At 49.6% G+C, this 26,239-nt stretch overlaps 1 protein-coding gene across 3 annotated transcripts in view; it reads left to right on the top strand.

Annotated features, from left to right (window-relative positions):
• Positions 1-26,239, top strand: part of SOGA1 (suppressor of glucose, autophagy associated 1) — a 66,389-nt gene that overhangs the window by 36,469 nt on the left and 3,681 nt on the right. For 2 of the 3 annotated variants that reach the window (XR_003900640.1, XM_029915945.1), the window contains exons 4-14: positions 697-759; positions 1,436-2,614; positions 5,491-5,631; positions 8,128-8,253; positions 9,185-9,415; positions 14,964-15,068; positions 16,024-16,191; positions 17,630-17,881; positions 19,449-19,520; positions 20,808-20,878; positions 22,204-23,554. Coding sequence is in view for 2 of the 3 variants with exons in the window: in XM_029915945.1 (XP_029771805.1) it covers positions 697-759; positions 1,436-2,614; positions 5,491-5,631; positions 8,128-8,253; positions 9,185-9,415; positions 14,964-15,068; positions 16,024-16,191; positions 17,630-17,881; positions 19,449-19,520; positions 20,808-20,878; positions 22,204-23,554 (3,759 nt within the window). In the remaining variant the exon portion in view is untranslated. The remainder of the gene's footprint in view (positions 1-696; positions 760-1,435; positions 2,615-5,490; positions 5,632-8,127; positions 8,254-9,184; positions 9,416-14,963; positions 15,069-16,023; positions 16,192-17,629; positions 17,882-19,448; positions 19,521-20,807; positions 20,879-22,203; positions 23,555-26,239) is intronic. The other variant, XM_029915944.1, reaches the window with a different exon arrangement.

Below are 26,239 nucleotides of genomic sequence, written 5' to 3'. Positions count from 1 at the left end.
TCCCCTTGGGGATAACACCACCAAGGAGGTTCAGAGCATTTACATGAATGGCCTCAACTAACCCCAGCGGGGAGCTCTGGAGCTCAGATGGCTATTTAGAGTTGTTCCGAGTCGAGGCAGGGGGCCGTGGACCAGTGATTGCAAGTGGGCACATGACCTTGGAGGAGGTGGCTACCCTCAGCCAGTGGCATCACTGAGAGGGGACTAAGCTTCGAGGTCTTAGTTGGGGGAACAAGTGCCCCAGTTCTGAGGGGGCGGGATCTGAGTGGAGCCCCGCAGCAGCCTCCCCAGGTACCCTGTCTAGCTTAGTCACTGCTGTGTACTCCATGCTGGCTGCACCGGGCACATAATTGGTACTCAGGAAATCTTTGGTGAATGAATGAAAGACAAAGAACAGAAACCCAGATTTCTGGGTCTTGGCCCAGGCCAACTGGATTATAATGGAGGGATGGGAGAAAGGGGAGGAATTGTTCAGGTGTGATCAGAGTCATCTCCTCATGTACTTCAGGCCCACTGGGTGGTCTTGAGGGCCTCTCTGGCTTGGTGGTTGGTACTGGTGAAGGCCCGGACATGGCTGGGCTGGTCAGGGAGGGGCGCCCACAGTGGAACCCTAGGCACCTTGGCTACTCTTCGATGCACATCAACCACATGAGCTTTCAGGTTTTTCATTCATTTTTTTTTTCAATTTCTTTTTAGCATTCCTTGAAGAAAAGAGGAACTCGCTCCCTGGGGAAGACAGACAAGAAGCCTTCAGTGCAGGTATTTCCCGGGAGCTCCCACAGCCCCCAGTGCAGCCCCCACAGGCAGGTTTTAATCTGAAGTTCCGAGGCCCAATTCCAAGTGGCCTGGGGAGTCCTAGAGGTGCCCACCCTTCCCAGACTCTACCCTGCCCTCCTCTTGTTAATTTTCTTAGCTTTGATACCTGCTTCACTTCCCCAAACCATGCCCTGAGCCCATGGTTCTCACACAGGCAGATAGATAAAGTGCTGTGTGTAGCACAGCTCAGACACAGAATACAGTTAGCCTCTCGTGGTCCTGGATTGTAAGGGTACCAGGCACTTTTCATACATTATCTCATTTAATCCTCTCCATGCCTCTGTGTGGAAGGCAGTGTTACTGCCTCATTTTACAGATGAGGAAACTATAGTAGTAATGGTAGTAGTAGTAGCAACCGTTGCCTGGCAGGATGTCGCCTACTGCAGGAAGCCCTCCTAGACTGTCCAGGCTCAGTGGTGCTCCGTCTTTGCTGCAGTGTCAAGGTCTCCTTCTCTACTTCCCCTCTGGACCCCTGCTCCCTGAGAGTCAGGTCCTTGTCTGATTCATTCCTGCGTCCCCCGCACATAGTTGGTGCTCCCCGGAACGCTGTGGCTGGTACTGAGCCCCGCCCTACTAAACTTCTTGGGTCATGTTTGTCCCCGCGCCCGTCGGGCCCCAGGAGGACAGCGCGGACCTGAAGTGCCAGCTGCACTTTGCAAAGGAGGAGTCAGCCCTCATGTGCAAGAAGCTCACCAAGCTAGCCAAGGAGAACGACAGCATGAAAGAGGAGCTGCTCAAATACCGCTCGCTCTACGGCGACCTGGACAGCGCCCTGTCTGCGGAGGAGCTGGCCGACGCGCCCCACTCTCGCGAGACCGAGCTCAAGGTGCACCTGAAGCTGGTGGAGGAGGAAGCCAACCTGCTGAGCCGCCGCATTGTGGAGCTGGAGGTGGAAAACCGAGGCCTGCGGGCGGAGATGGACGACATGAAGGACCACGGCGGCTGCGGAGGCTCGGAGGCGCGCCTGGCCTTCTCGGCGCTGGGCGGCGGCGAGTGCGGGGAAAGCCTGGCGGAGCTGCGGCGACACCTGCAGTTTGTGGAGGAGGAGGCGGAGCTGCTCCGGCGCTCCTCCGCCGAGCTGGAGGACCAGAACAAGCTGCTGCTGTCCGAGCTGGCCAAGTACCGCTCGGAGCACGAGCTGGATGTGACGCTGTCGGAGGACAGCTGCTCCGTGCTCAGCGAGCCCTCGCAGGAGGAGCTGGCGGCTGCCAAACTGCAGATCGGCGAGCTCAGCGGCAAGGTCAAGAAGCTACAGTACGAGAACCGGGTGCTGCTCTCCAACCTCCAGCGCTGTGACCTTGCCTCCTGCCAGAGCACGAGGCCGATGCTGGAGACGGACGCCGAGGCCGGCGACTCTGCCCAGTGTGTGCCCGCTGCTCTTGGCGAGGCCCACGGCCCCCACGCTGCGCGGCTCTGCAGAGCCAGGGAGGCTGAGGCGCTGCCCGGGCTGAGGGAGCAGGCCGCCCTGGTCAGCAAGGCCATCGATGTCCTGGTGGCCGACGCCAATGGCTTTTCAGCCGGCCTCCGCATGTGTCTGGACAACGAGTGTGCTGACTTTCGGCTTCATGAGGCCCCCGACAACAGCGAGGGTCCCAGGGACACCAAGCTCATCCACGCCATCCTGGTGCGGCTGACCATGCTCCAGCAGGAGCTCAATGCCTTCACCCGGAAGGCGGACACTGTCCTCGGGAGCTCTGGCAAGGAGCAGCCAGAGCCCTTCTCATCACTGCCTGCCCTGGGCTCCCAGGGGCCCTCCAAGGAGATTCTTTTGGCTAAAGACCTTGGCTCAGACTTCCAGGTAGGATGTCCTAGGCACAGGCCCTATTACTTTTTTTGTTATAAACTTCCTACTGAATCACATGTAGGACAGAGAGGCACATAAGGCACGAGTGTACAGCTTAATGAATTTCCCCACAATGAACACACTTGAGTAATCATCACCCAGAACAAGAACTAGAACATGGGGCTCAGTTGGTTAAGTGTCTAGCTTTAGCTCAAATCACGATCTCACGATTCATGGGTTCAAGCCCTGAATCAGGCTCTGCTGACAGCTAGCTCAGAGCCTGGAGCCTGCTTCAGATTCTGTATCTCCCTCTCTCTCTGACCCTCCCCTGCTCACACTGTCTCTCTCTGTCTCTCAAAAATAAATAAAAGACATTAAAAAAAGAACTAGAACGTGACCAGCATCCCAGAAGCCTCTCCTCACGTTCCCTTCCATCCACTACCTCCATTCCCAAGGGTGACCCCTCTCCTGACTCACTTTGTCTGTGTTTGCACTTTATATAAACGGAATCATTTAACACATACTCCTTTCTGCTTGGCTTCTTTCACTCACTGTTTTGTTTCTTGTCTCATGTCGTCGTAATTTATCCATTCTCGTTACTGGACAGGATCTCATAGAGTGAATATGCCCCAATTCACTTAGTCATTTACCACAGGTAGATGTAGGGGTTGATTTCGAGGCTCCCCCCTCTTTTTTTTTTTGCCGGGTTGCCCTTTGTTCTTGTCTTGCTTCTTTTGCAATTTTTATTTTAAAACAAAACATGTATTATTAAAAAACAAACAAAAAAGAAGACATAAAAGGTCCCCTCAGGTCTTATGCAAAGATAAGAAATGTGGCTTTCTAAAAGTAATGAAATTCTAGCCTTAATGTGTATAAAAGGCTACTTAGAAAAATGAAAATAGCAGATGCATTTGTCTCAAAAAAAGTTTTTTTTTAATTAAAAAAAGTATCATTGCAAAAGTAATCCATAAGCATTCAAAGAGTTTTAGAAGTGCCTGGTCGAAAGTGGAAAGGCTCCTCGCTGCTTCTTACTGCCTACAGGTACTGCTATTAAAAGTCTGGAGCAGCGCTGTCCCAGTGCTGAGGACAGAGGCCACTAGCCACATAAGGCTCCTTAAATTTAAATTAATAAAAATTTCATGCAGTTGAAAATTCACTTCTTGGGTCTCAGTAGCCCCATGTCAAGCGCTCGGTAGCGATGTATGTCAAGTGGTGTAGACCTAGATCATTTCATCATCAAGGCATGCTCTTTTAAATCTTTGTCTGCATTCTCTCCTACATTTGTTTTTTTTTTTATTTTAAATGCTTTTTATTTATTTTTGAGAGACAGAGAGAGACAGTGCGAGCAGGGGAGGGTCAGAGAGAGAGGGAGATACAGAATCTGAAGTAGACTCCAGGCTCTGAGCTAGCTGTCAGCACAGAGCCCGACGCAGGGCTCGAACCCATGAACCGTGAGATCTGACCTGAGCCGACGCCGGACGCTTAACTGACTGAGCCACCCAGGCGCCCCTCCTACATTTGTTTTTCACCTTAATTGTCTTATGTGATACCTACTGTGACCACACAATTGATTTTTCTTATGTAATGTATCTAGTGGTTCATGTACTTACGAGGCTGTATTTATTTATTGTTCATGTACTTTTTGTGATCAGTGATCACAGCTGGAGGTGCTCTGGTAGCGAAAAACAGACATGATTCCTGTCGTCAGTGGGGAAGAAAGATTAAATCAAAATATCCTCCCAGTGAATGTGACCTAGACTCTGCGGGAGGGAAGACCTCCAATCCGAGCCCAGATCAGAAGGGTAGATTACTGGGGAAGAGTGTCTAAGCAGAGGGACCAGCCTGTGTGAAGGCATCAGAGCCAGGAGGAGCAGGGTGTGCCCAGGGACAAAGAGAAGGAGAGAGGCTGGGGTGCAGGGAGCATCTAACATCCTGAGAGCAATGGAAAGGGTCTTCCCTTGTCTCTATAGAGATTTAGCTCTTTTTTTTTGACAACTACACAGTGTAGTTATGCCATAATTTCTTTAATCTGTGCCCTATTGATCTGGCTTGATCAGCTTTTTTTTTAATGTTTATTTATTTTTGAGAGAGAGACAGAGACAGAGCGAGAGCAGGGGAGGGGCAGAGAGAGAAGGAGACACAGAATCCGGAGCAGGCTACAGGCTCTGAGCTGTCAGCACAGGATCCGACGCTGGGCTCCAACTCACAAACTGCAAGATCATGACCTGAGCTGAAGTCGGATGCTTAACTGACTGAGCCACCCCAGGCATCCCTTAGTCTGGCTTTTTTAAACAAGCAGACTCCCCCCTTGTCAAGTCTCCCTCTTGGTTCTTCTTGAGGTAGGAATGAGCTAAGGCCACACATGTGCTAGGACAGTTGGGGCTGGCTCAGAAGGTGTGTGCACAAGAGGGGTTCCTGGGTGGCTTAGTCAGTTAAGAATCCAACTTCAGCTCAGGTCATGATCTCACGGTTTGTGAGTTCAAACCCCTGCATCGGGCTCTGTGCTGACAGCTCAGAGGCTGGAGCCTGCTTCAGATTCTGTGTCTCTTTTTCTCTCTGCCCCTCCCTTGCTCACACTATGTTTCTCTCTCTGAAAAATAAACATTAAAAAATTATTTAAAAATAGAAAGTTTGTGCCCAAGACAGACATTCACCAGATCAGTGCACTCACTACTTAGCTACTCATTCATCCATTCGACAGAGACTCGCTGAGTAGTTGCAGGGCTGGGTCTGGGCTGTGGAGCTGAATCCACTGGGGCCCCAGCCCTCAGGTGGGTGGTCAGAGTCTCTTATTAGAGCCCAGGGGCCTGGGGTGGGGGCTGCTTCTGGCACCCCTCGGACCCCTCCCCATTGTTACCTCTGGTCTCTTCTGCCTGTGCCTCTGGGTGCAGCCGCCTGACTTCAGGGACCTGCCAGAGTGGGAGCCCAGGATACGAGAGCCCTTCCGCAGTGGCGACTTGGACTCCAAGCCTGACCCCAGCCGGAGCTTCAGGCCTTATCGAGCTGAAGACAATGATTCCTACGCCTCTGAGGTGGGCCTAGGCCTGATCGAGCAAGGGGGAGGGCAGGAGAGTGGCCGGGGCCTCCCCCAAACTGTGCAGTCCATGGAGAAGCCTAGCTTGGTGATGATGTGGATTTTGAGTATTCCATTTGGTTCTAAGCTTCTGGGCAGCAGGTGCTAAAAGGGAGACGAGGAAGTTTGGGCCATTCTCTTGGCCCAACGAAAGAAAATTTATAAATCCTTTTGGAGAAATTTATTTTATTTTCCTATACTAAATTTCACTGGGAATTTAATAATTTATGTCATCTAGTGAAACCACTCATTTCTTTAGCAGGAAGGCAGCAATATTTATAGTCAGGCTGGCTGGGTTCAAAATGTGGATCTGCTATACACTAGCTGTGAGATTGTAGACCAGTCACTTTACCTCTCTGATCCTTGGGGTTTTTTTTATCTTCAAAATAAAGGTGATCCCTCAAAGGGCTGTTGAAAAGATTAAATACATGAAAAGCCATAAATCTGGTCCCTATTGGGTGAGGATGCGGACAAGGATGATGACACAGCTCAGGGCCTCATGGGACCCACCACTGTGGCTTTGTGGCCTTGGGCGTGTTCCCATTCTCTGGCTATATCTTCCCCTTTGTAACATGCAAGGATTAGAGTGGGTGATGGCTGCAGAATTTCTAGAATTCCCTGGTCCTTGAGGAATTCCTGGTGGTTCTGAGTCCCTCTCCAGCCTGCTGAGTTTTCCCAGCACTTCATAATGAACCTGAAGCAAGAAAAGTCTTCTGTGGATGGGATGGAGCCTCCTTGAGACTCCTGAGCCCTGGAGAGCCCTGTGTGTTCCCCAGCCTAAACACCCTTTTCTTCTGAACATTCTTGGGAAGGCAATTTTATAGTCCCAGGAAGGCCAGTCTGCAACTGCCCAGGGAGAGAAGCTCCCTTGAAGCTGATGGATTGAGCACTCTAAGTGGTCTGAGCTTCCTAGCAGCCATGGCAGAAAGGGAAAAAACAAAACAAAACATGAGATACCAAATTTTCATTTTCTGAGAAAAGGAGATAAGCTGACTCACCTCCATGTATTCGATTATTGTTTCATTCAACCACTCTTTACTGAGCAGTTATGATGTTGGATACAATACTGGATGCAATAGTATCCAGCCCTGCAAGGATCTTTAAGGTCAAATAGGCATACAAGGTGTACCTTGAATCAGAGTGCCTTCCGTTGCCAAATGTTCATGTTATTGGCCAGATAATAAATGTTTTTATTTACAGAGGGACATCTTGCCATGCCTGGGAAGGTTTTACTTAGGAGTGACAGATGACATTACTCCTCCCCTCCCCCGTTTAACATGACAGCATAACATTTCCCTCTGTTATGAGAAATACTTAAAAATTCTTTAGGGGCACCTGGGTGGCTCAATCACTTAAGCATCCAACTTCGGCTCAGGTCATAATCTCACGGTTTGTGGGTTCGAGCCCTGCGTGGGGTTCAGTGCTGACAGCTCATAGCCTGGAGCCTGCTTCAGAGTCTGTGTCTCCCTCTTTATGCCCCTCCCCACTTGCTCTCTCCCTCTCTCTCTTTCAAAAATAAACATTAAAATTTTTTTTTAAATTTTAATTGAAGCATAACGTATATACAGAAAAGTACATGTATTGTAAGTGGACAGCTCAAATAACTTGCACAAACAACACTTCTATGTCATCAGCAAGAAGATTAATAAACAACATGACTTGTCCCTGAAACATAAACAGAACGTGACTTGTCACTGAAGCCTCCCTTCTGTCCCCATCTAGTCCCCATCCTGACTTCTAACAGAATAGATTAGTTTTGCCTTTTAGCTACAAATACTTATAAACACATTTTCCCCTCAAAATACAGAGTTTTACTATCTTTTTCTTAGATTTTATTTCATAGTTACTATAAGCAATGAATAACTACAGCAAAATCCCTAAGCAGCATTGCAGAAAGATTTAAGGAAGTCAGGATCCCTAGAATTATCACTTTGTCAACCACTGTTCACATTGAATGTGTGTCCATGTCCTTCCTGGTTTTCTGTGGAGATATAGATCTATCTTTTTTACTTTCTATTTAACTATAACATACCAGTGTACCTATAATAAAGGACACTATCCTTATGTGTAGAGTTGATTGGACTTTTACATACGTATAGATCTATTAACCACACATGTCAATCCCTTTATCTGAGTTGCTTCTAAATTTTTGCAGTTATAAACAATGAGACAGCGAACATTTTTGTGAATCAGACTTAGCTTTCTCAGTATGTTTGTTTCCTCAACTACATTTTGAAGAGAGAAATTATATCAAGGTGAAATTATAATAATAGCTAGATTTGATATGCACTGTTTTGTTTGATCTTCATGACAATCCCCTGAAGTAGGGACAGCACTTGTGCCTGATTTGTGCTCAAAGGACAGCTTGGTTCCCGCTTAACTCTCGTTCTCTGACTGTGGCTTCTACCCCGCTCCTGCTCTCTCCCTCTGTCTGTGTCCCTCATCCCTACACCAGATCAAGGAGCTGCAGCTGGTGCTGGCTGAGGCCCATGACAGCCTCCGGGGCCTGCAAGAGCAGCTCTCCCAAGAGCGGCAGCTACGGAAGGAGGAGGCCGACAACTTCAACCAGAAAATGGTCCAGGTGAGTGGGGCCCAGTGCCCCCGGCCCCCTGCACCAACTCCTCCTCCTCTTCCCTGAACTGAAGGCAGACACCTAAGGGTTCCATGGTTCTTCGGAAGGCAAGGGTCCTGGGGAAACCTGAGTCTCTGGCCCTTGCGGTACTTCATTGTGCTGGATTGGGCTGCAATCCTGAGCTCGTCATTGGTGGCCTGTGTGACCTCAGGTCAATCCTGTCTCCTATGTGGGCCTTGGTTTCCCAACTATGAAATACTGCCCCCAGCAGAGCTGAAAACCTGTAGCAGAAGGACCATAGGTCTGGCTAGTAATTAAGGCAGATAGTCTTGCTAATAGAAAGCATGTATTAAGCCCTTACTGTGTATCAGGTCTATGCAGTGCTCTTTTCACACATTATGTCCTTTAATCCTTAGGATTTCCTCTACGAGGTGTCCCCATAGAGGAAATGCCCAGGGAGATGAAGCACTTTCCCCAGGGTGAAATTCTGATCCAGGTCTCTGCCCTCCCTTAGTCATGACCTTGCATTTCTTCCTAGGGAATTGCATATTCTCACTCCCGGCATGCCCTTTGTGTTCCATATGGGTCACCTCTTCCTGCCATCACGGCTCACTTGCCCGGGTTCCTCATTAACTGCGAGAGTTCCCTGAAACTTTGGCAGCCACTATGTGCTCATTATGTGATGTCATGGTTTTTATAGTAAGATAGAGCCTGGTTCATATCTTGCTTCTCACTGATCCATAACAGTGATGGTTGCTGCTTTTATCAGTTTCTCTTCTCTGGAGTTTATCTTAACAGAATGAGATGACAGTGGTGGGGCCCCTAGCAGGGGTCACCAAGAGGCATCCCCCAAAGTTTGCTCTCTGTCTTTACCTGAGGCCTGGTGGGGTAGGGCTGGGAAGACAGCTGCAGGGCGCTCATGCTCTCCTTCCCCTCCCAGCTGAAGGAGGACCAGCAGAGGGCGCTCCTGAGGCGGGAGTTTGAGCTGCAGAGTCTGAGCCTCCAGCGGAGGCTAGAGCAGAAATTCTGGAGCCAGGAGAAGAACATGCTGGTGCAGGAGTCCCAGCAATTCAAGCACAACTTTCTGCTGCTCTTCATGAAGCTCAGGTGGTTCCTCAAGCGTTGGCGGCAGGGCAAGATTTTGCCCAGTGAGGGAGACGACTTCCTTGAGGTATGGATGGTTCCCCCCGGGCCTGGGACCAGGGCGGGAGTGGGCCTAGAGGGACACCCAGCTGGCACCGACACAGCCCTGAGGCTTGCAGGCTTCCGTCCCTGCACTCAATCACTCATTCAGTGTCTGCTCGTTGAGAACCAGCTCTCTACTGGGCCCTGTGGCAGGTGCTGGGGGTGCCCTGGTGAAGACAGACTTGGTCCTGCCTCACCAGGAGAAAGTCTCTTTGGGGGCTGGTAGATCTTTAACAACTCTTTAATATTTGTCCATTTCCCTTTTTAACAAACCTCAGAGTCTTTTTTTTTTTCCAATGTTTATTTATTTTGAGAGAGAGAGAACACAAGCAGGGGAGGGGTCGAGAGAGAGGGAGAGAGAGAGAATCCCAAGCAGGCGCCACACTGTTAGCACAGAACCCGACGTGGGGCTCAGTCCCACAACTGTGAGATCATGACCTGCGTCAAAATCAAGAGTCGGATACCCAGGCGCCCCAGCAAACCTCACAGTCTTTAGCAGGCAGCAGGATCTAGGTAAATTTAATAATGTAGTTTCATTACTATTATATTATACGCAGATATAGTATCTATTGCACATATTGTTTATATTGCACACATCTTAAGTGTACAGCTGATGAAGTTTTGTTGTGTACATCTGTATGGCCCCTACCCAGATCACAGCAGAGCACATTTCCAGCACCCCAAAAGGCTCCCTCCTGTTCCAGAACTCTTTTCATTTGGCACAACTGAAATTCTGTTCCTATCAGACAATAATTCCCTATAACCCCCGCCTGTGGTCCCTGGCAGCCACCTTTCTACTTCTTGCCCCTGTGATTTTGTCCACTAAGTACCTCATGTAAGAGAAATCATACTTGTCTTTGTCTTTTTGTGGCTGGCTTAGTTCACTGAGTATAACATCCTCCAGGTTCATCCATGGGGAGACACTTTGTGGAATGTCCTCTCTTTTTAAGGCTAACTGAGGGGCGCCTGGGTGGCTCAGTTGGTTAAGCCCCCGACTTCGGCTCAGGTCAGATCTTACGTTCGTGGGTTTGAGCCCCGCATCAGGCTCTGTGCTGACAGCTAGCTCAGAGCCTGGAGCCTGCTTCCGGTTCTGTGTCTCCTTCTCTCTCTGCCCCTCCGCCGCCCATGCTCTGTTTCTCTCTGTATCAAAAATAAATAAAACATTAAAAAAAATAAATTTTAAGGGTAAATGATATTCCATTGTATATATTACAAACCACATTTTGTCTACTTTATTACAGTGCAAGGACACGTAGAAGTTGTGCATTATAAGGTGTACAACCTAAAGTTTTGATATATGTATACATCATGATATGATCACCTCAGTCAAGCCAAAGCATGCCCATATCACTTTCCATAGGTACACTTTCTTTCCTTCCTTTTTTCTTTTTTTTATGGTGAGAATACATAAATCTACTCTCTTAGCAGATTTCAAGTATACAATAGAGTTTCCTTAACCGTAGTCGCCATGCTGTACACAGATCTCTAGAATTTATTCATCCTGCATAACTGAAACTTTGTACCTTTTTTTAAAAAAACATTTATTTATTTTTGAGAGAGACAGACAGATAGGGTGTGAGTAGGTGAGGGGCAGAGAGAAAGGGAGACAGAATCCAAAGCAGGCTCCAGGCTCTGAGCTGTCAGCACAGAGACCGATGTGGGGCTCAAACCCACGAACTGTGAGATCATGACCTGAGCTGAAGCCGGACGCTTAATCAACTGAGCCACCCAGGCACCCCTGAAACTTTGTACCTTTTGACCAACATCTCCCCATCCACTCCCTTCCCTGCCCTTGGCAACTACTATTCTGCTCACTTCTTGTGTAAGTTTGGCTTTTCTTCCATTCCACATTCAAGTGAGATCTTGCAGTATTTAGCTTTCTGTATCTGGCTTGTTTCACTTAGCATGACGTCCACTAGATCCATCCATGTTGTCAAAAATGGCAAGATTTTCCTCTCTTTTATGGCTGAGTAATATTCTGCTGTATGTATGTGTATGTATATACACACACACTCACATGTTTTCTTTATCCATTCATTTGTGAACACTCATGTTGTTTCTGTATCTTGGCTACTGTGAATAATGCTGCAAAAAACGGGAGAGTGCAGAGATCTCTGAGATCTAGATTTCATTTCCTTTGGATATGCACCCAGAAATAGGATTGCTGGTTCATGTGGTAGTTCTATTTTTAATATTTTTAGGAACCACCATGTTGACTTTTTTTAATGTTTATTTTTGAGAGAGAGAGACAGAGCATAAGCGGGGGAGGGGCAGAGAGCAAGGGAGACACAGAATCTGAAGCAGGCTCCAGGCTCTGAGCTGTCAGCACAGAGTCTGCTATGGGGCTCAAACTCATGAACTGCGAGATCATGACCTGAGCTGAGGTCGGATGCTTAACCGACTGAGCCACCCTGGTGCCCCCATACTGACTTATTTTTAACCACAATATTGCTTTTACCTGAAGCGCAGTTTTGGCTACTGAGCTGGATGTTCCCTCATACCCTCCAAAGTGAACTGGAGGCCACATAGCCTATATTTTAAGTCAACTTGTTTAAGGCAAATTTTTGTATTTGGTAAAAATCTAGCCATTTCCACGTGCTAGAGTAACAAAGAGAAATAGAAACTTACTTAAGAAAAAAAAATAATGTGGGGCGCCTGGATGGCTTAGTAACAAGTATCTGACTCTTAAGTTTGGCTGAGGTTATGATCTAACAGTTCATGAGATTAAGCCCCGACATCAGGCTCTGTACTGATAGTGCAAAGCCTACTTGGGATTCTCTCTCCCTCTGCTGCTTCCCCCTGCTTGTGTGCACATGCTCGCTCTCGCTCTCTTTCTCTCTCTTTCTCTCTCTCTCTCTCAAAATAAATAAATAAACAGTAAAAAAAATAAAAAGAAATAAAATTATAAAAAATAAGGCAAGCATAGAAAATTAAATATGTCCCTATAATTAATAGAAATATACACATTTACTGAAATAGACATAATTAATAAGATATAAACATAACTAGGAGAGCCTGGGTGGCTCAGTCGGTTAAGCATCTAACTTTGGCTCAGGTCATGATCTCGCAGCTCGTGAGTTCGAGTCCTGCACCTGGCTCTGTGCTGATAGTGCGGAGCCTCAATCCTGCTTTGGATTCTGTCTCCCTCTGTCTCTGCCCCTTCCCCACTCATACTCTGTCTCTGTCTCTCTCTTTCTCTCTCTCAAAAATAAATAAACATTAAATAGAATTTTAAAAAATATAAACATAACTACATTGTAAAAATAGATATATACACATGTATAAATATATGAAGCACGTGTAGAAATATGGAAAATACCTATAACTACATAAATAATAAACTTGATATACGTTCACACTCTCAAAGAAAATACATGTCTGCACATGCAGACTTATACATGTGAATGATAAAAACCCACAGGTACTGAGTATGGTGTTCTGGGTACTGTGTTAAGCACTTTAGGAGGATTATTGCATTTCTTCTTTACAAATATGCTATGATATGGAGATAATTATTATTCCCACTCTACTGCAGATAAAGAGATTCCTCGCCTCAATTCTGAAATCTAGACGCTCTGAGAGCTGTGCTTTATTGTATCTAAATCAGTATTAAATCTAAATCAGTGGGGAAAGATGAGCCTCACATTCAGTTGGCAGTAAAACCTTTATTTATCCAATTTCATGTTAATATCCATATGTTGGTATGGGAAACATCAGAGTGCTGGAGCACAGAGTGTGACACCAGACCCCGCTGGGGCAGCCGTACAATACACGGTATAGGTACCACATGCTCGTTCTAAATCCCCTTTCATTCTGAATTCCAAGCATACCTGCCCCAGGGACTTTGGGGATAGAATCATGCACCTGTGTATACAGACAACCAAAGTCTGTATTTAAATACTAGTGATCAGGGACAGAGTTTGGGTGCTTATTCAGGCAGGCCCTGCTCCCCCTCACTTCCAAGCCTCAGTGCTTTTCCTGACACCAGAAACCCTTCCTCATTTGGTTTCTAGGGCATCACACTCTCTTGGGTTTCCTTCCACCTCACTCACTGGTTGCTCCCCTCCATCTCCTTGGCTGGCCCCCCTTTTCTCCCTGACCTCTCAATGTCAGAGTCTGCAAGGCTCAGCCCTTGCGTCACATCTCTCCATTACCTACACTTACTCCCTTGGGGTGCTTACCCAGGCACATGGCTTAAAGGGCACATTGTGAATCTATCCAGAATCTATTTATTTAGAGTCTGACGCAGCCACTCTGCCCTCCCTCCCAGCTGAGCCACCATCATTTCTTGCCTGGATTATCACTGTAGCCTCCTCCCTGGTCTCCCAGCTTCTGCCCTTGCATCCTTCTACCAGGTGTCTTGCATTTAGGAGGGTATGAGCATCTTGCACTCAAGTGGCACCCATTCCATGTGGATGGCATCCCCTCTAGTTTTGAGATACGGGGCTCTGTTGCTACCCAGTGAGACATCTTAGCAGCTGCAATAATCTCACGAAACTGAAAGTTAGGTCAGCCTCCCTGCTCAGCTCATAGTCCTCCCCTGGCTCCCATTTTACCCAGAGCAGAGGCCAAAGTCCCTGGCGTGGTCAACCAGCCTTGTTCCCTGTACCCCTCTCACTTCCTCCCTGTCTCTCTTGCTTCCCTCAAACAAACGCGTTCCCACCTCAGGGCCTTTGCATTTGCTGTCTCCTTTCCCTGGAATTCCCAAATGCAGGTGTTTCCATGGCTTAGTCTCTTACCTGCTTCGGGACGTTGCCCAAACCTCCGCATCTCTCTAAGGCCCTCCTTGACCACTACACACACCATATCCCAAGTCATTTGGCATGCTTTTTTCCTCCGTGCCACATCTCTACGTGACATTCCAAATATTTAATGACATTTCATACATTTCACTTATTTGTTTGATTTCCTGCTACTGGAATGGGAGAGTTTTTGTCTGTCTTGCTCACTGATATATTCCCAGCTCTGAACAAAGGGCCTGGCGTATGATAGGTATTCAAGAAAAATTTGTTGAATCAATGAATGAATAAGTGAATAAATGATGGATGAGCACCCCGGTCAGAAGCTGGCTCCCTTCTGCTTCCTTCCCATCCTGAACCTAGTACCCTGGTCTCCACAGCAAACCAGGGTGGCTCCCTCTGTCCACCCTACCCTTTGGTTGCCTTTATCTATAATTATGGGGGTGTCTGTGGTCCTTTTATTGCACCCACAGGGTGGGTGACCCAACTGGCAACATGGTTAATTCTGAGTAGCTCTCAGGGATGCCTCGTGGCCCTCAAAACGGAGGAGGTGGTAGGGGAGTCCACAATGGCCCGCCTTTCCAGCTGTGTGCTATAGGCCTAGGTGGTGCACAAGAGCCAAGGTTAAAATTTGGGAAATCAGTGTCGAACTAGAGTGATTCATCCTGAACCATAAGCCCCTTTTCTTTTCTGCCTGACTGTAATACCCTTTCTATCTAGGCCACTAGCCTGAATCCCTTCCCCCAACAGTGAGACTCCCAAGCATGATACCCTCCCACCCTCTGTTGAATGTAGGTAAACAGCATGAAGGAGCTGTACCTGCTAATGGAGGAAGAGGAAATAAATGCCCAGCATTCAGATAACAAGACCTGTACAGGGGACAGCTGGACCCAAAACACGGTGCGTTCCCAGCCTGTTCCCAGTGCTGTCCTGCCCATGGTTCCTCTATTTAGCGATCACTTCCTGCCACCTTCTCTGACCTGTCTTGCGTGGGGTACTAAAGCAGCAGAGGGTTATTGCCTGGTTACTGGCCCCAGATACTTAGTGCTACGGGGTTCAAAAGTCATCCAGGGCAGTGACAGATGATGGACTGTGTGGTCACATGTAAGAGAGTAGTTAATTCTGTCTGGATCACAGAGAAGGCATAATAGGTGGTGGGTTCTGAAGGAGGATGGGAGCTTGCATCATAGACAGTAGGGAAGAGGCCCTTTTGGACCAAGAGAATTGTATGTGCAGAGGTGTGGTGTGGTATTCTGGGATTGGCTGAGACTCAGGACGTACATAGTGGGGGTAAGGACATCAAGCTGGGGGTCATATGAAGAGAGACCTTGTGGTCGGGAGTCAGGAACCATCAAATCAAACCATGGGGCAGAGAGAGCAATGGGGTCAGGCTCCCAGGGTCATATACAGAGAGCTTGGGTAGATGGGAAACAGGTCATCGACCAAGGAGAGAATGTTGGGACTAAGTCAGGCAGTCAGGGAGGCTTCATAGTTCAGGTTTCCCATCTGGTCTATGATAGGTTAGAGAAGCTGATCTTGGGCAAGGAGAGAGACTCAGGGCCTAGACTCTGCAGAAACTTGAAGCAGCCAGGGCCCACCTCACATTTAGGCTGAATAATACTTGCTATAACCTCAGGGTTTTTTGTTTATATGAGTCTGGGGAACATGTCAGGCCATGGCAAGGCTTGGCTGGGCCTGTCATGCCCATTTTATAGATGAGATGACCTGAGGAGGCCATGGGATTTGCTCAAGAGCAGGTAGAATCCTGGGCTGATCTCTGGGTGAGTGCTCCCAGCCCAGGCTCCTCGTCCCATGCCTTCAAAGCTCCTAACCCAGGCCTTGCCCCCATCCGCAGCCCAATGAGTACATCAAGACACTGGCTGACATGAAGGTGACGCTGAAGGAGCTGTGCTGGCTGCTTCGGGATGAACGCCGTGGTCTGACTGAACTTCAGCAACAGTTTGCCAAGGCCAAGGCCACCTGGGAGACAGAGCGGGCAGAGTTGAAGAGCCATACTGCCCAGGTGAGACCCCCACCTGTCAGCTGTCATATCTGGGAGCACAGGAACCCCTTCACCTCCTGTTGTGGCCCAGAGATGGCAAGACATTTACCTGAAATCATACAGCAAGGGCACGAGAAACGCTGGAGCCTGGGCCAGGGAAGGAACGGGAAGGACTGACACACGGAACATCATGGGCACCTCTGTTGCCTCCTGGGTTCACACATGAAGCCAGATGCTTAAATGCCTGTCTGCACCTGGTGACGGCCTTCACACACCTGGCTGGGCCTCTCCCTACTGTCTTCATTCATTCCCTCTTCTCATAAGGAGCCCCTTAGTCCCTTGCTACCTGGCTTTGTTTTGCTTCCTCCTCACAAACTGGGGGACTCCCCTCCCCACAACCCAGTATGACCAAAGGAGCCTTAACTAGGAGCCCTGGAGCTGTGGTGTCTGCTGTGAGCCCCGAGGCAGGGTGCTGCCCTCCTCCGGTCTGAAAAGTGAGAGGGTGGGTTTCCTCCCACTCAGAGAGATTGTCACCACCCCCTCCTGCCATGACTCTTCAGGTCAGAACTTCCCCAGGCCTGTCTCTACTGCAGGCTGCCTTCCTGGTATCGTGGGCCCCTTGGGGGTGTGCACACTGATGATCTCTGCTGGACAAGTAATGAAACAAGCACAGAGGGGTTAAATATCTTCCCCACGGTCACCCAGTGAATAAGTAGCAGATCTGACCTTTGCTCCTCAATCATCTGTTTGTCCTGCCTTCTCATTACCGTGATCCCCACCTTCTTCTCAAGGCTCACAGACTTCTGGCTTCCCAGTGCCACCCTTCTTTCCTCCTAACCCTCTCTGTGGAGCTCAGAGCTCCTGCCCCGCCTGCACATTTCACTCTTCCTGCCGACCCCCCACAACCCAGCCATTCCAGGTGCCCCGCCCATGGAGGAGCGGGCCGGCCCTCTGGGGGTTAACATATGAGACCACAGCCTGGGGGACCTGGGGTACACTGATGCTTGAGGCTGCATATGCCCTCCTGCCATCCCAAGGCTTGGTGCCATGAAGGCCATCACACTGGGCTGATGGCTGCACACGTCATTTTGTGATCCTGGGTATATGTCCCGCGCTGACCACAGCCAGACCAGAGAGTTGATGAAATATGAGAAGTAATAACTAGGAACCCGTGCCGTTTTGTAGCTCTGTGACCTGGGCCAAATAACCCCTTTGAACCTCTCTCTCCTCTCTATAACATTAAAAAAGGCATTTGTCTTGTTGAGATTTCATGAGGATACTGAGACGGTGCTTGGGAAGCCCTGAGCACAGAGCTTGGCCATGGAGAGAGCTCCGGGCAAGCCTCGATTGTGAGGAGGGCTTAGTTCTGAGTAGGTGGTCAGCAGGCGAGGGGGGTTCAGGGCAGAGAGGAAGGGCCTCCGGGTGCCAGACACCCAGTTTGCTCCTCCTTGTGCTGCAGATGGAGTTGAAGGCTGGCAAGGGGGCCGGGGAGCGGGCAGGGCCCGACTGGAAGGCCTCCCTGCAGAGGGAGCGCGAGGAGCAGCAGCACCTGCTGGCTGAGTCCTACAGCGCTGTCATGGAGCTGACAAGGCAGCTGCAGATCAGCGAGCGCAACTGGAGCCAGGAGAAGCTGCAGCTGGTGGAGCGGCTTCAGGGTGAGAAGCAGCAGGTGGAGCAGCAGGTGAAGGAGCTGCAGAACCGCCTGAGCCAGGTGAGGCCTGTCCCAGCCCGGGCTGGGGACTCACTGTAGGAAAAGTCTGGGGCTAGGATCTCCTTCAGTTATAGCTGGATCCAGGTGCTCTGAGAATGCAGTAGGCCCTAAGTCCGCCCGTCTGCCAGTCTCTCAGGCTTGCTTTCTGCTGGGCTTTATTCCTAAGCAAGCTGTCGTCAAATATGGTTATTGTTAGTTGTGTGCCCGTATCTTTATAGCTTACCACTGGTGATAGGAGTTTTCCTTTTCCAGAAGGCTGATTGGCCAGTTGTAAGTCATGTGCATACCTCTAGAGCCTACTGAAACCTGAGAATTTGAGAGTTAGAGTCCTCTGACTAAAAAGAGGGGGATGGGAGAAACTGTCATTGACCATTACGCCCCAGTACCAGCTCCCACCTATTAAGCTGCTATTTGCCACTGTTTATTTTGATTTTTTTTCCCTTGTTTTACTTTTTATTTGAATTACATAAATCAGGACTTCATCTTTTTTTTTAACGTTCATTTATTTTGGAGAGAGAGAGACAGAGTGCGAACAAGGGAGGGGCAGAGAGAGAGGGAGACACAGAATCCGAAGCAGGCTCCAGGCTCTGAGCTGTCAGCATGAGCTTGAACCCATGAACTGTGAGATCATGACCTGGCGGGCACTCAGTCAGCTGAGCCACCCAGGCACCCCAGGACTTTATATAAGTCCCAAGTATTGCAAAATCATACTCCAACCCACTCTTCCCTTTCTTGCTACTTAAATTTATATTCATGGAGCACTTTTTTTTTCAAGTTTTATTTATTTATTTTGAGAGAGAGACAGCATATGAGAAGGAGGGGGGCAGAGAGAGAGAGAGAATCTCAGGCTCTGCACCATTAGTGTAGAGCCCGATGTGGGGCTCAAACTCACGAACCTCAAGATCATGACCTGAGCTGAAATCAAGAGCTGGACACCTAACTGACTGAGCCACCCAGGCACTACATGTGGAGCTCTTTTTTTAAAAAATCTTTATTTATTATTTTAAATGTCTATTTATTTACTTTGAGGGTGGGAGAGGGGCACAGAGAGAGAGAGAATCCCAAGGAGGCTCCATGCTGACAGTCGGGGGGCTTGATCCCATGAACAAGATCTTTTTTTCAATCAATGATGGAATCATAAGATCCATATGTTTATGTTTGTTTGCCTCTTTCATAAAGAGCTGCTCAGAGCAGAGTGTAGAGGTCGGTCTCATTCCATCTAACTGCTGCTTAGCATTCCCAGTATGGAGTCCACTCTGATGTCACCTACCTGGTGCTTAGCTGACCTAGCTGGTCCAGGAATTGCAGCATGAATTAGCCTAGCAGTGACAGAGGCTACTGTGTAGACATGATGGGCTCTCGAAGGATGCCTGCAAGTGGTGGCTCTCATGGCCATTTTCCAAATCCGTCTTTGGGCGGCTCAGAGCCGTTGCCCCCAGGAAGGTGTCTCCTAGCCCATGACTGGGTCCTCCGGGCTCCAAGCAGAACCTGCAGGGTGGCCTGCACACAGTGAGGGCCTGCTCACCAGCTTTGTCTGCCACTGACCGCCCTCTTTACCCTCGCCCAGCTGCAGAAGGCTGCTGACCCCTGGGTCCTGAAGCACTCAGACCTGGAGAAGCAGGACAACAGCTGGAAAGAGGTGAGTGGGGTATGCAGGCCATCCGTGTTCTCTTGGCTCCTGGCTACACTGCAGAGTCCCTCACTTGTGGGGGAGGTGACAGGGACGATGGTAACTCTGTCTCACAGGTCACACCCTTGCACTTTGGGCTCCTCGATCCTGGGATCTCTACCCCATAGTTCCAGCTGATGGTTGGGGACTCGTGAGGAGCCCCCCATCAGTGCCGTCCTTCCATGCCTGGGGAAGGGGCTGGGTGTCTCTCTGTGTTCTTGGCCAGGCCTTTGCCTTCTCTTTGGGGTCACTTGTGCCTTTCTGAAAAGCAAGGCCTCTAAGAAGCTGTGTGATCTTGAGCAAGTCACTCTGGCCTTCCCTCCCTGGGCTCCAGTTACCTCAGTGGTAAAGTGAGAATCACATTCTGTTCTGTGGCCCAGCCCCCTTTGTGGAGACCAGTTAGGGCACACTGGTGAAATTTGCTTGAGCCTCAGGTGCATTGTGCATATAGCAAGGTTCTGAGCCAGGGAGCAGTGGGCGAACAGGCTCTTTGCTCACAACAGCCCGAGGAAGTGGTGTGTCAGGAGATTTGGTTGCAAGCAACAAAAACTAATTGTGGGGAACCAAGGCAGGAGAGGATTGGATTGGGGCTCAAGAGGGCTAGTGACCCAGGTTTTGAAAAACATGTGCAAGTCCCAGGGGACCTGCTCTAGAATGAGGGTGAGACAGACCCTGAGCAGGGATCTTCAGGCTGCTGCTGTGACCGCCAGCTCAGCAGTGGCTGCTGGGTGCTTTGTTGCTGCCACCACATTCAGAATAACTTCTTTTGTCTTTTTTTTTAATGTTTTATTTATTTTTGAGAGAGAGAGAGAGAGAGAGAGCATGAGCAGGGGAGGGTCAGAGAGAGAGGAAGACACAGGATCCAAAGACAGGCTCCAGGCTCTGAGCTGTCAGCACAGAGCCCGATGCGGGGCTTGAACCCTTGAACCGTTAGATCATGACCTGAGCTGAAATCAGATGCTTAACTGACTGAGCCACCCAGGCGCCCCCAGAATAACTTCTAAAAAGACTCGTTCCTGGGCTTCTCTCTTGGAGCTCCGGCCAAGAGCTGGATCACATACCTATGGAGGGAGTGATAGGAGCACTGTAGCTAGAAACTGATCAACAGGGATCCCAGACCAGTGCTGACCTCACTCTTGCTCTACAAGAGAAGATGCAGGCATGGGATCCAGGGTCAGCTCCCACACTGACCTCCTGTCACCTTTCCCTGGTCCGCTGGTGGCCAGAACTCACTCTTCTGCCTCTCTTCCTTGACAGACGCGGAGCGAGAAGATCCTCGACAAGGAGGGGGTTTCTGAAGCTGAGCTTGGGGGAACCGCCTTAAAAAGGTGCTGGCATCCACTCACCCTGCCCTGCCCTGTAGCCCCTCCCCTGTCCCATCCTTCACTGCCCCACTCCTTGTCGTGTCTTCTTTCCCTTGCCCCATGTGCCCACACTACCTCAGCAGAGCTGATGCAAGCCTGGGATATGGTTTCTATGCAGCTGAAGCCACTTAGGAGCCAGGAAGCTCGGGACAATTAGAATCCCAGCCCTTGATTTTTCTTGTTTGTTTGATTGTGGTTCCGCATGAAAACCTGGAGCCCCATACATCCTAGCTGTGAAAGAAATTTTCAGCTCCTCTTGGGGTTCCTTCCTATGTCTGGAGTTAGGGGAATCAAGCTGGACTTCTGTTCCTGGGATTACCGAGCGGCTTCTTCTGGGCTCACCCCTGCACTGTGGCCATGGAGACCCTGGGGCTATGAGGGCCATATCTCCACCGTTAGGAGACCCTGAATAGAATGAGGGCAACAGAACCCCAGTGGCGCCATGAGAGGAACCTCAAGCCAGGCAGGCCCAGGGTCGGAGGGTGGGCTCTGGAGTCAGAGTGTGGGGTTTGAATTCCAGCTCTGCCGTTTCTAGGAATGTGACCTTGGGTGATACTTCCTATGTCACTCTAGTGGGAACAGTAGGACCTGTCTCCTAGAGTTCTGGGAGGGCCCAATGGCCCTCTGAGATGCGCTATGTACACCTGACACTGGAGGTCATCAGTCCACAAATGTGCCAGAGATTCAATACCATCTTATTTGGGTTCCCCACAAAGCAAATGCAGGATTTGAGAACTTGTCTCAAAGATACTGAGACGAGGATTTGAGTACAGATGGTTTATTTGGGAAGGGGCTTTAGGAAACACTGGAAGTGACATAAGGAAGGGAAGGCAGCCAACAAAGGGGGATGTTGTCCTTCCGTGGACAACCGAAGTCAGTTTCGCTGAGGAACCCTGGGAGCCAGAGTGGACGTGGAGTGCAGAGTCACCTGTCCAAGGAGCAAGGAGGCTGGGTACTGGCCACCAGCTCCCACCCCTTGTTTGCTGGGGGCTGTGTGGAGGGCCAAAATGCTGTGATATCTGTAGCTTCCCCTGTGTGGAGGCCAAGTGTGCTCTTGCAGTCACAAAAAAAGCCCCTTGGTGGAGAATGGCAGGTGTTCAGAGGGTGCTGTGTTGGGTGTATAGGTGTGGGTGCAGAGGCGACATGGGTCACGGCACCAACAGCGTCTTCCACAAGATGTGAGCAGGACGGTCGTGGTCCCAGCCGTGGGCCAGCAAAGAGGACCAGAGTGCCCACTCTTCTTCTGTTCTCTTCCACTAACCCTGCTCTTCCTCCTCTGCTTCTCCCAGGACCAAATCTGTTTCGTCCATGTCTGAGTTTGAAAGTTTGCTTGACTGTTCCCCTTACCTTGCCGGTGAAGCTGCCCGGGGCAAGAAGTTGCCCAATAACCCTGCCTTTGCCTTTGTGGGCACCCAGCCGGTGGACCCCGAGAAGGATGCCCAGGAACAGCCGGGGCTCTCGCCACGGGACTGCAACCGCCTGGGCGCCCTGGGCTGCCAGGAGCCGGCAGGGAGGCAGATGCAGCGAAGCTACACGGCTCCCGACAAGACGGGCATCCGCGTGTACTACAGTCCTCCGGTGGCCCGGCGCCTGGGCGTCCCCGTGGTCCACGACAGGGAGGGCAAGATCATCATCGAGCCCGGCTTCCTCTTCACCACCGCCAAGCCCAAAGAGTCAGCCGAGGCCGACGGGCTGGCGGAGAGCTCCTACAGCCGGTGGCTCTGCAACTTCTCACGGCAGCGCTTGGATGCAGGCTCGGGGGGCAGCCCCTCTGCAGCAGGGCCCGGCTTCCCTGCAGCCCTGCACGACTTTGAGATGTCTGGCAACATGAGCGACGACATGAAGGAGATCACCAACTGTGTGCGCCAGGCCATGCGCTCGGGCTCGCTGGAGAGAAAAGTGAAGAGCACGTCCAGCCAGACGGTGGGCCTGGCCAGTGTGGGCACACAGACCATCCGTACAGTGAGCGTGGGCCTGCAGACAGACCCACCCCGCAGCAGCCTCCACGGCAAGAGCTGGTCACCCCGCAGCTCATCACTCGTGTCCATGCGCAGCAAGCAGATCTCCTCCTCCCTGGACAAGGTGCACTCACGCATCGAGCGGCCGTGCTGCTCGCCCAAGTATGGCTCACCAAAGCTCCAGAGGCGGTCCGTGTCCAAGCTGGACAGTGCCAAGGACCGCAGCCTGTGGAACCTGCACCAGGGCAAGCAGAATGGCTCTGCCTGGGCCCGCTCCACCACCACGCGGGACAGCCCTGTACTGAGGAACATCAATGACGGGCTGTCCAGCCTCTTCAGTGTGGTGGAGCACTCAGGGAGCACGGAGTCTGTCTGGAAACTGGGCATGTCTGAGGCCCGGGCCAAACCTGAGCCTCCAAAGTACGGCATTGTGCAGGAGTTCTTCCGCAACGTGTGTGGCCGGGCACCAAGCCCCACCTCGGCTGCAGGGGAGGAAGGCACCAAGAAACCGGAGCCCCTCTCCCCAGCCAGTTACCATCAGCCAGAGGGCATGGCCAGGATCCTGAACAAGAAGGCAGCCAAGTCAGGCAGCAGTGAGGACACCAGACTCTCGGTGCTCCCCCAGGTGGGGAAGGACGGTGTCCCCCGAGATGGAGATGGAGCTATAGGCCTTCCCAATGAGGTAGGTGGGTGGGGCCTTCTCTTTTTTTCTTGGCTGGGGTGTTGACATATAAGGTCCAAACTGTTGGTTTTCAGACTCAGGAATATAGTTGTGTGTTTCAAAAAGTCTTTTTGCTGGTCTGGAATGGGGGTCAATGGGACGCCTGCTGGCTTAGTCGGTAGAACATGTGACTCTTGTTCTCAGGGTCATGAGTTCAAGCCCCATGTTGGCTGTAGAGCCCACTTTAATGAATGAGTGGAAGAAAGGAAGGAAGGAACGGGGATGAGAAGGCCCCAGACCTGCAACAACAGATCCAATGGACACATGGTCTGAATACAAGAAGCTAGTGAACAGGGCTGACCGACCACCACACAGCAGAGATTACCAGCATCCCCTCCAGTGAAGAGGTGTACTCACTGCTCTCCTGCAACCCAGTGGAGCCAGTGTGCTTGGTTCATGAGAGCTGATTGTGTGCAGCTCTGTGTTCAGTAAAGCACCTGGAGACCGGCCACAGTGGGAGGATTTACACCATGAAAGTGGACAGGTGCTCCAGATCAGGGCTTCTCCCCTCGTTCCTGGAAAACTAGTTATTAAACATTTTCCCTCACACCCCTGCCCACCCCTAAGACTCTATGCCTAAGTGCTTCCATTTTCTCTTAGAATCCTTTGCTGCACAGCATCTCCTCCACTCCACCACCAATATCAGTTTCAGATTTGGTTAGGGATTATTTGCATGTTAGTAAAAGAATGTATATAAGTTAGTTTTCCAGAAAGGGAAATGATAGAATATCTTATGTATCCCAGGCACAAGGACCTGAAGGCCTCAGCAACTTCTGTCTTCCTCTCCTCTCTCTTGAGCTTTGTTTTCCCTGATGTCTACTTTCTTCCTGTGTGTGTCTCTCTCGCCTTTGCATATATGGTCCCAGCTCTGCTTCTATAACATCTTCTAGTTCAAGCATCTCAGAGACACTGGCTCAAATCCCTCTGTCCAATTTCAGGTTTCTAGAAGAAAGAAGAGATGGGGATTGGTCTAACTTGAGTGCAGTGTACTACCTTGGTCTAGTCAGCTGTGGTCAGGGGTGACATCATGTGGCCTGCGGTGCACTCAGTAAAGGTTGTAGGCGGGGGTGCAGGATGGTGGCATGGGCTGTGACTGACCCATCTGTATGTATTGTATGGGTAGGTGGTTTCTAGTTTTTCTCTATCGTACATAATGCTGTGGTGGGCATGGTGCAAAAACATTTGTCCACATTTCAGATTATTTCCTTAGGTTTGAGATACAGAAATGGGATTACAGGATAAAAGAACATAAAATTTTAAGGCACTTGATAAATATTGCCAAGTTGTCTTTTTTTTTTTTTTTAAGATTTTATTTTTAAATAATCTCTTACACCCAGCATGGGGCATAAACTCACAAACCCCAGATCAAGAGTTGCATGCTCCGGGGCACCTGGGTGACTCAGTCAGTTGGGTGTCTGACTTTGGCTCAGGTCATGATCTCACACTTCGTGGGTTCAAGCCCCACGTCAGGCTTTGTGCCTAACACTTGCTCAGAGCCTGGAGCCTGCTTTGGATTCTGTGTCTCCTTCTCTCTATGCCCCTCCCTGACTCACATTCTGTCTTACTCTGTCTTTCAAAAATAAATAAATGTAAAAAAAAAAAAAAGTTGCGTGCTCCACTGAGTCAGCCAGGCACCCTGCCAAATTGTCTTTCAAAAGATTTTGCCCAGGGGCACCTGGGTAACTCAATCTGTTGCGCATCTAACTCTTAATTTCGGCTCAAGTCATGATCTTACAGTTCGTAGGATCGAGCCCTATGTCGGGCTCTGTGCTGACAGCATGGAGCCTGCTTGGGTTTCTCTCTCTCTCTCTCTCTCTCTCTCTCTCTCTCTCTCTCTCTCTTTCTCTGCCCCTGTCTTGGTCTCTCTCTTTCTCTCTCTCTCTCAAAATAAGTAAATAAACATTTTTTAAAAAGGAATTTGTCTACTTTCTACAGCCACTAATAGTATGTGGTTAGTGTTTTACTTCTCGATAGTCTCAAACTAGCTGGCTTTACTTTAAAAAAATATCTTTTAAATTCTTACCTTTTTTTTTAACTTTAGAAAAGTTTTCAGTTTAACGTACATACTGAACATATAAAAATATGGTTCACTGAATTCTCTTAGACTAAACACACTCATTGTATTACAGTTCTTTAGAGAAATAGAACCAATAGACCATGTGTCTGTGTATATATATGTGTGTCTATGTACATGTATGTGTATACAGAGAGACAGATATATTATAACGAGGTGGCTCACATGATTATGGAGTCCTAAAATCTACAGGGTAAGTTGACAAGTTGGGAGACCCAGCAAAGCTGATGGTTTAGTTGCACTCGGAGCTCAAAAACCTGAGAACCAGGAGAGCTGGTGATGTAATTCCAGTACAGAACATGTAATTATTTGGTTCCTGTCCTAGGGCCATTAGGCAGGAAGAATTCTTATTCAGGGAGAGTCAGTGTTTTGGGTCTTTCAGCCTTCAACTGATGAGATGAGGCCCATTCGCATTAGAGAGGGCACTATGCTTTGATGATTTAAATGTTAATCTCATCCAAAAGCAACCTTACAGAAGCTCTCAGGATAATGTGTGACCAAATATCTGGGCACCTTGTGGCCGATTGAGTTGACACATAAAATTAACCATTGCACACGTATCACCACATGTA

Source organism: Suricata suricatta, chromosome 12, assembly GCF_006229205.1.
Source record: "Suricata suricatta isolate VVHF042 chromosome 12, meerkat_22Aug2017_6uvM2_HiC, whole genome shotgun sequence".
Classification (NCBI taxonomy): Eukaryota; Metazoa; Chordata; class Mammalia; order Carnivora; family Herpestidae; genus Suricata; species Suricata suricatta.
Note: the sequence above shows the minus strand (reverse complement) of the source record. Positions and strands in the feature narration are given on the sequence as shown.